The sequence below is a fragment of the Podarcis tiliguerta genome, assembly GCF_965153285.1.
Source record: "Podarcis tiliguerta genome assembly, chromosome: 4".
Lineage (NCBI taxonomy): Eukaryota > Metazoa > Chordata > Lepidosauria > Squamata > Lacertidae > Podarcis > Podarcis tiliguerta.
Genome location: NC_139537.1, coordinates 86,758,305 through 86,767,474, shown reverse-complemented (window position 1 = coordinate 86,767,474; position 9,170 = coordinate 86,758,305). Strand labels below are relative to the sequence as shown.

General features: G+C 43.7%; 1 protein-coding gene across 1 annotated transcript; it reads left to right on the top strand.

The window, feature by feature from the left end:
• Positions 1-8,732: 8,732 nt before the first annotated feature.
• LOC310676947 (small ribosomal subunit protein uS14-like) lies at positions 8,733-8,882 on the top strand (the record flags this gene model as incomplete). Its single annotated transcript, XM_083439156.1, has 1 exon — positions 8,733-8,882. One exon carries the CDS (start codon positions 8,733-8,735, stop codon positions 8,880-8,882), a length of 150 nt encoding a protein of 49 aa, XP_083295282.1.
• Between the last annotated feature and the right edge of the window lie 288 nt (positions 8,883-9,170).

Here is a 9,170-nt window from a genome sequence, read left to right as displayed (position 1 = left end):
AGGGGTTGGACCTCAAAAGGTGTTAAAGAAAACGAGAACTGTGCTTTGTAGAGGCACTCCTGCTGCAGTGACTATGTCCAGTGTGGTTGGAGTTTTAATAGTCTGAGTCAGGAGTTCATTCTTTTGTCTTTTGGGGGAAAAACAAGACTTACTATTTCCTTCTGCACATTGTGAGGTTTGACTCTTTGTTATTGACTTGCTGTTAACACCCTACTTGTGATTCGAGGACCCGCCCCCCGCTTGGGAATAATAAAGGCACGTGGACACAGGATATTAGGTTAATGGGCTAGAAAAGGCCACAACTTTATTGATTACAGCAAGTGAGAAGGTATTGGCTTAGGCATCAGACAACCGCAATTTGATTCCACTCACTCGAAGAGGGGTGAGTCTGATGAGGGGTTAACCACCAATAGGGGGAGCCTGTTGATGCAAATACAACTATAAGCTCTCCCCTGATGTCACCGGGGGTCGTGCCATGGCCCCCCGCCACACCGGGCATCGGACAGGCTCCACAACCGCCATATTCCTTTAACGGAATACCCTTAAGTGAAGGGGTAGGCGATGGCCACACCTTGCCCTTCCACACACCAACAACACATTCCAATGCCTAACCGCTGAATACCAAGAAAGTTGTGACGATTGCTACGAGGCAGGCGAAAAAAACCAAGAGACTGGTGCCACTTTGCCAATTGGAAAAAAAAACTCCTACCAGGCCCCCTGGGCAACCAGGGCGACCAACCATGGGCCCATAGCAAGGTCAAGTGAGAAGCTATGCACTAAGGGAGTGGTGGGTGGGTGACCCGTGGAAAAAACAGCTAAGCAATGGTGGGGAGAGCCAGCACGGCTGCATTTGAGCGGCTAAACCACGCCCCCGCAGTGTCTCCCAGTTGGGTGCCCAACCAGGAGGCGTGGCGCGCCAGCGATGATGTCAGGGCAGGGGGCAGAACGCCCCCTGCATGATGCAGGAATCGGCTCCTGCTCACAATCCCTCCCCTCCAGAAGGAGGAGAAGCTTTCCCATTGCACACAATTCCTATCAAACACATACAGAGACTCCAACAGAGTGTTTGTGTGACCTAAACTGTGAGCAGTGAGTATTGGAAGCGGAGCACTGCCAGTTTGTCAAAAACAAGGAGGCAAATCTCAAAATGGGGCTCCCCCCCTCCCAGAAAGCACACACACTCCATTATAATAGTGTAAGGTTACCGGACATCCCTGTTTTCCGGGGACAGTCCCCAGATTTACAAATCAGTCCCCATACAAAATCCATTGAAGTTGAAAAGTGTCCCCGGATTCATTGAAAAAAATCTGGTAACCTTATAACAGTGGCAACTGGGGGCCTGTTTATTGAACACTCATCCTGATTTGCCCTAACAAATCTTAAGTGGATGTTAGATTATACCTCGGCTTTATTGAGCAATGTGGATGTGTCGCCCCAAAGTGACAGAGGACTTGAATTGTACAAACCTAAATTTCCCAGGGTGCCCCTGTATCTCTTATGCAAAATACTGACAGTTTGGAGGCTCACTTGAAATTGCCCTCTGTGACAAATGGCTATTGTCCATTTTAACGTTCTGTCAAAAGTTCCTTATATTTACTGTTTGTCGTGGAATTCTACTCAATATTGATCCAGAGCATAACTCCAATGTATAGTTAGAAGGGTAAAAACTTAAACAGGTCACAGGATTCCCCCAAAATAGACCAAAGGCAATTGTATTTCATCCAGCAGAGCTTTACTGCTACTGAAGGCAAATGAGCACAATGGTCACAAATCCAATACATTCAGGATTGGCACTGTCCATAAGAAATCCAGTTGCAGCAGACTTCACTTAAACTTACAATAACTTATAGTAAGTCTAAACCTTAACACTAAGGAAAAGAGATAGAAAGAGAAAGTGAAACCCAGGCTCCTTCTGGCCTTACAGTTATAAGTCAGCATGACCTTGACAGAAAGAGATAACAGTACCACTTTAAGCCAGATGTATTTAGCTTCTCTGAAGGAATAACCCAAACATCATGAACCTCCTGCTTGTTTCTTTCACACAGAGAAGCTTCCAGAAGCTTCTTGAATTAAGCAGAATAGGAAAGATCTCTACACATCAGATCAATACTTTCTGCCCCAAGAAATGCAAACTGACACTGTTATGGTATATTATAGGTTAACAGACAATAACCATGTCCGCAAGCCATGTACCTCAATGACCTTTCACTGTGCCTCCTCAAGTACTTTATCTTTGATGCACTGTATCCTTGAACTATGTTAATGCCTCTTTCTTGCCTAGATTGAGACAGGACTATGTGTATAAAGTCAGACATTTTTGCATGGATGGAATGTAACCTATTGTACAAAGGTAATATCGCATGCATCTCTCTCTCTCTCACACACACACACACCATGGGAGGTTGCCCATAAGAATGTAGACAGTTGGGAGTAAAATTACTTCGTACCCCTAAAGTAGTTTAATCAACCATTATTTCTAGAGGTTTTGTTTTGTTTTGTTTTGTTTTTAAAGTAGCACCTCCCCGCTACCTAGAGTAATGTGATTTGACAGAGAATTGGAAGCTTAACTTTGAAGAAGTTTAATGTAATGGGCAAAGTGCTTAATTTTACACAGACACGTGCAAAAGTTTTAAAAACAGTTAATAATGGGACTTCTATTTCTGGAAGCATTATAAAGCCAAGTACTCCTCCTACTTCAGGTTTATAGGAGAAGTCAATCACATGCCAGTTATTGCTCTATTACCATTTTATTTCAGAAATCAAAAGACAGAAATGACATAATAATGATTTGGGCATATATCACAAATGACAAGGCACTGAGTCCAGTTAAATAAAATTTCGCTTTGCTATATGCAGGCTAAGAAGAATGATGTTATTCCATAGCTTGTAGATAGGGATTTTGCATATCATTGTTTCTTCCACTTTAATCATATCAAACCCAGCATGTTGTATGAGCATATGCAACCCTTGCAACTGTCACTGCTTGTGTATAGCGTAAAACAAGGTTCACAAAAAGAAAACAACAGCAGCAGCAGCAGCAGCAACCCATAGCTTTCTAGAGCCTAAGGAAACATTACAGCAAATCTGGAATGTTTTTGATTAGGTGAAACACCTGAAGACATTTCAAGGGAACTTAAAATATTGTTGGCAAGGTGACTGATATTTTTCAGGGTCAGTGGGTTGCCCATCATCTCTTAGGAACCATGCAAGTTGTTTGTTCAGACTTTTAAATCTCCCCCTTAAATAAATTCAGACAAGACTCAAATTTTGGTTTGGTTTTTGGCAGAATTTAGGCCACAACTTTATTGATTACAGCAACTGAGTGGTTGCATAGGCTCTGGTTCGACTAGCTCCCTGCACCATTGCAGGTAGCGCTGACCCAGGGCACCGGCATAGGTCAGCCTAGGGTGAACACCTGGATAAGCAGAAAGCCGGGAACAAGCTATCTCCACGCGCTGAAAGAGGAAGCTCTGGTTCACGTGCATAGGTCCCTTGATCCGTTTGGCCTGCATCCCATTGGCCTGATTAAACCCTGCATCAAGGGACCTATCAACTGGGTGTTGTGGCTATCAAATCGTACCCACCCACAGCACACGGTTTGGTTGCTAGGTCTCACCACAACATGTGCCCTCTTTAAAGGGAGGACCTGATCTGCTTCACATTGCATCAGACCATAGGCCCATCTAGCTCACCATTGTCTACACTGACTGCGATTGACTCTCCATGGTTTCAGATAAGGATCTGTCCCTGCCCAAGCTGGAGATGCTGAGGATTGAAGACAGGACCTTCTGCATAGAAACCATGTTCTCTACCACTGGTCTATGGCTCCTTCCCTCTGAAGCCCAGCTGTTAAAAGCACAGACATCCTGACAGGAAAAAAGGATCTAGAACACACACATCCAAATGAAATATATGTCCAAGAATTAAGCATAGAGCCTTGGGGACAATTCTACATATTTAGAAAGAGAGCTAGCTTACTGCGGAGGGGTAGATCGTGTTTTGCTGCTGTTGCTCAAAACAGCCAAGTGAAAAACCAAAATTTTCAGCCATGTCACCTCTGCCTAGGGTTACAACCCAGCGGCCTTTGAAAGCTGCAAAGCTCAGAGAGAGAGAGAGATGAGCTGCTGCATGTCTACCTATTTATTATGCAGTAAAACTAGAGAATCTCTGTGATGTGGTGAGCTCTCATTGTTCAGTCCCAGCTCCTGCCCACCTAGCAGTTTGAAAGCATGTCAAAGTATAAGTAGATAAATAGGTACTGCTCCAGCGGGAAAGTAAATGGAGCTTCCGTGAGCTGCTCTGGTTCACCAGAAGTGGCTTAGTCATGCTGGCCACATGACCCGTAAGCTGTACGCCGGCTCCCTTGGCCAGTAAAGTGAGATGAGCGCCCCAACCCCAGACTCGTCCACGACTGGATCTAATGGTCAGATGTCCCTTTACCTAACCAGCAATGAATGATCTGTACGTAACCAGTCGGGCAAGCCACACAGGCTAGCTAGCTGTAAATTGGATGGTTTGGGTGGAGCAGAGTTTTTGAGAAGCTCATGCACAGACTGATCAGCTGCATGGCTGTGCAACCTGAAACTACCTGGGTGAGTCACTTCACTGCTTCTTGTGGGTTTTCAAGTGGCAAATTGAAGTGCTTGCTTGGTATGTATATATTGCTTCTGTTTAGAATAAAATCTTTATTCTTCTCACTTACGTTTTGTATTACTTCTGAATCTCATTTTAAAAGAACCACCTTGCATTTGGCAAGACAAATTCTTGTAGGTGACACCGCCACATCCTCTGTGATTGATCTACATATAATTAGATCCATGATTTACTGTATCCAGGAACTACTGTAATGAGAGAGAAAGAAAACGTTAACCATATTGGCCTGAGCTTATGGATCACAGTATTTGTAACACCACACATTTTCCAAATTTATAAAAATCTTTTTTATTTAAAAAAAGCGGCTTAGTCATGTTGGCAACATGGCCTGGAAGCTGTCTGCGGACAAATGCCGGCTCCCTCGGCCTATAGAACGAGATGAGTGCCACAACCCCAGAGTCGTCCGCAATTGGACCTAATGGTCAGGGGTACCTTTACCTTAAAACTAGAGATCTGCTAGATATGGAAAGCAGAGAGCAGGGTTCGATGGATAAAAAGACAGGTGCTAGAATCAGTATTTCTGTCCCATGACTTTACCATGTGTTAATTTACATTTGTTTCTAACACTTTCCACATTGATCTACACGTTTAAATTTTAATTGTACATTCTGATACCTTTAAGTGACTGAGAACTGAACACAGCATTGTGTGACGCATGAACTCATACAGATAGCTAAATTCCAACTGCATGTTAATGTAAGAGGTGCAGAGATTACATCATTTTGTATAAGAAGTTGCAGAGATAGTTCCTCAAGTCTTCCCTAGCAACTGGATAGCAAGCCCAACCTGCCTGAGAATTCTGAAAGGTGGGACCTCTGGGTTGCAGTCTAGGAAGGCTGTCTCTGCCAGCCAGAGCCTAAGATGCTACAACCCAGTCACAGCCATGATAAATTTCATTGATTGTTGGACCAGAGAGAATTATACTTGTATACTTGACTAGAAGAGCACACTTCAGTAGGTACATCTGTTTCTTTTTACCTCCTCTTGAGCACTTGAATTTAAGTATGCTAACATTCCCTCCTCTACACAGTGATTAATGGTGTCATACTTTTATAGCACACGTTTCCAAGCTGTGCTCCAACATGCTTTAGAGTTCCTTCGAAGCAAAGGAGCATGGTTTAATGGAAAGCGATGATGAGGCCAAAGAATGCTGAAGGCCGCCAGAATGAAACCAGTGCAAAATAACATACCCCCCAACATTCCTCTGTTGAAACATCCTTAAGTAACATCCTTAACAACAACAATAATAACAATAACAATAATATATATATATATATATATGCCACCCATCTGACTGGGTTGCTCCAGGCACTCTGGGTGGCTTCCCACATATATAAAACCATAATAAAACATTAAACCTCCCTATACAGGACTGCCTTCAGATGTCTTCCAAAGGTTGTATAGTTACTTATCTCCTTGGCTCAGGGGTCACATAACTCCATACCCTCCAACATTTTTCAAAGGGAAATAGGGACGTCCTACCAAAAAGGGACCCGGGTGGCGCTTTGGGTAAAAGCCTCAGCGCCTAGGACTTGCTGATCGAAAGGTCAGCGGTTTGAATCCCCGCGGCGGGGTGCGCTCCCGTCGTTCAGTCCCAGCGCCTGCCAACCTAGCAGTTCAAAAGCACCCCCGGGTGCAAGTAGATAAATAGGGACCACTTACTAGCGGGAAGGTAAACGGCGTTCCGTGTGCTGCGCTGGCTCGCCAGATGCAGCTTGTCACGCTGGCCACGTGACCCGGAAGTGTCTGCGGACAGCGCTGGCTCCCGGCCTATAGAGTGAGATGAGCGCACAACCCTAGAGTCTGTCAAGACTGGCCCGTACGGGCAGGGGTACCTTTACCTTTTACCAAAAAGTGGGACATTCTAGGATCAAATCAGAAACCAGGACAGCTTCTGTAAATCCAGGACCATCCCTGGAAAAAAGAGACACCTAGAGGGTCTGGAATAACCAGAGTTGAAAAGTATATGCCCCAGTTATTGCTTATATCACAATTCTCCACTTTATATGGAACATCTGTTGAATATTCTTTAGTCAATTAGTTTTTGACACTCAATGATGTTAGATTTGAGTGCTAGCTGTAATTGACAGTTGGTTTCTGACAGCTTCCAGGCCAACACAACTAATCACTGACTCTAATAGGGAACTCAGGTGATGAGTGCTGACAGGATTGGAGTCAAGGCATGCTACTGAGAAGCTATCTGCATGCTCAGCGAATTCAGAAATTTTGAGAAGTACAAAAAAAATTAAAATGCTAATGTGCAGACTCCCTATAAAAAATAAAATCCCCATGCTCCCTTGCTATAGGATGTCAAATGTCCATTAGAAAAGTTGGGGGAATTAAAATCAGGGTGGAGGTGTTTATTTATTTAAAATGGGACCTCGGGTTACAAACACTTTGGGTTACAGACTCCACTAACCCGGAAGTAGTACCTCAGGTTAAGAACTTTACCTCAGGATGAGAACAGCGGGAGGCCACATTAGCTAAAGTGGTACCTCAGGTTAAGAACGGTTTCAGGTTAAGAATGGACCTCCAGAACGGATTAAGTTCATAACCAGAGGTACCAATGTAATGGATTTGTATACTGTCCTTTATCCAGAGATCACAGGGTGGTTCACAACATAAAATGACAAAATGTGGACACAAAATACATGACAAAACAAGAACAAAAACAAACTAACCCCCCCCCCACACACACACATTTAAAAGGCCACCGAATGCTTAAGAGGCCTGGTATAGAGAAACGTTTTCACATGGCACCTAAAGTTATGCAAAGAAGGCACCAGGTGAGCCTCCACAGGGACAGCATTCCACAAATGGGGTGCCACCACAGAAAAGACTATTCTCATGTTGCTATCCTCCAGGCCTCTTGTGAAGGGGGCATACAAAGAAGGGCCCCAGAAGATGATTGCAGGGTCCAGGTTGTTTCTTATGGGAAAAGGCGGAATGACGGAATGGAGTGGTCCTGCTGGGAGTTGAGGATATACTGCCATAGTTTTTTGCAGTTCCATTTGTGATCCATTATAATGGGGATAGGAAACCTGTCGCCTTACAGATGTTGATGGACTACAAGTCCTATAATCTCTCCAGCCATAGTGACAGGGAGGCAAAGAGCAGAGTAGCAGTGTCTACAAAATAATAATAATATTATTATTTTAAAGGGCAGGGGAAAGAGTAGAACAGGCAGCGGAATACACTTCATCCCATGACCTCCTCAGAACTGACATTGCCTCTGCATCAGAGGTTCAATAAATGGACCTCTGGTCCATTTTGTAGTTTCCTGGAACTACAAAAACAAGAAGTCTGGTAAGAACCCTGCAGGCCACCATATGTAGTGTTTAGGATGGCTGGGCTAGAATTTGGGCAGGCCTTGGAGTTACAGTATTGGCCTCAGACAGGCAGTGAAAAATCAACATTTGACATATATACACTAGAGCTGACATAAAATATCAGCCAGTGCTGGTAATATTTGGCACTCGGCAGATGGAATTTAAAAGTCTGAGAAAACAACTTACTTCCATTAGATGAGGAAGCCTAGTAATTCTCCTTCCCCCACCCACCCACCCAAGATCCTAGATCCTGTTTTCTAGTCATTTCTCAAGTGCTTTGAATGCTATTCAAACAAACTGGAATCTTCTCCTCTGTCTCTCCAGCAAAACATTGCTTCGCTCTGCATTCACTTGTAGCTTCTAATTAGACATCTGTTAAAAGTCCATAACAGGAAATCTAATAGAGAGATGCTGCATTTTGTCAGAATGATTAATGATTCACAGTATGAAAGTGTCCCTGCATGAAGTCTATTATTTGAAACATGAAGAATCAGATTAAGCTTTTACTTTACAATGGGACTCGAGCTTCGTTATTAGAGGAAAGAAATCATGTTTGTATGAGCACTCTCATCACAGAATTCTCATTGTTTGCATGTAGGAAGGAATGCTCTTAGGGTAGCCTTCTGTTCCTACCCATCAGTAAGTTAAGATCCCGTTATAAGAATTAACAAACTTTTGGAGCATCTGCACCTACAGAACCAGAGTGAAACTTGTTTGATGCTCCCCTTCCCTCATGAGACGCCAAGCAAGATGGGCCACCAGCAGCTCTATTGGAACCACCCGAGGAAGTTTGGCCAGGGCTCAAACCACCACGGCCTGATTCGCAAGTACGGGCTCAACGTGTGCCGCCAGTGCTTCCACCACTATGCCAAGGACATTGGATTCATTAGACTGGATTAAATGCCTGTCCACAGAGATGGCTTGAAGAGGACATCAGGCATGGAAGCTTTGCCCAAATAAGCCCCTCCTGCCACACATTGATGCTTTTGGGTACATAAAAATAAATAGGGTCTTGTTAATAATAATAATAATAATAATAATAATAATAATAATAATAATAATAAATTATTTATACCCCACCCATCTGGCTGGGTTTCCTCAGCCACTCTGGGTGGCTTCCAACAAAATATTAAATACAATTGTCTATTAAACATTAAAAACTTCCCTAAACAGGGCTGCCTTCAGATG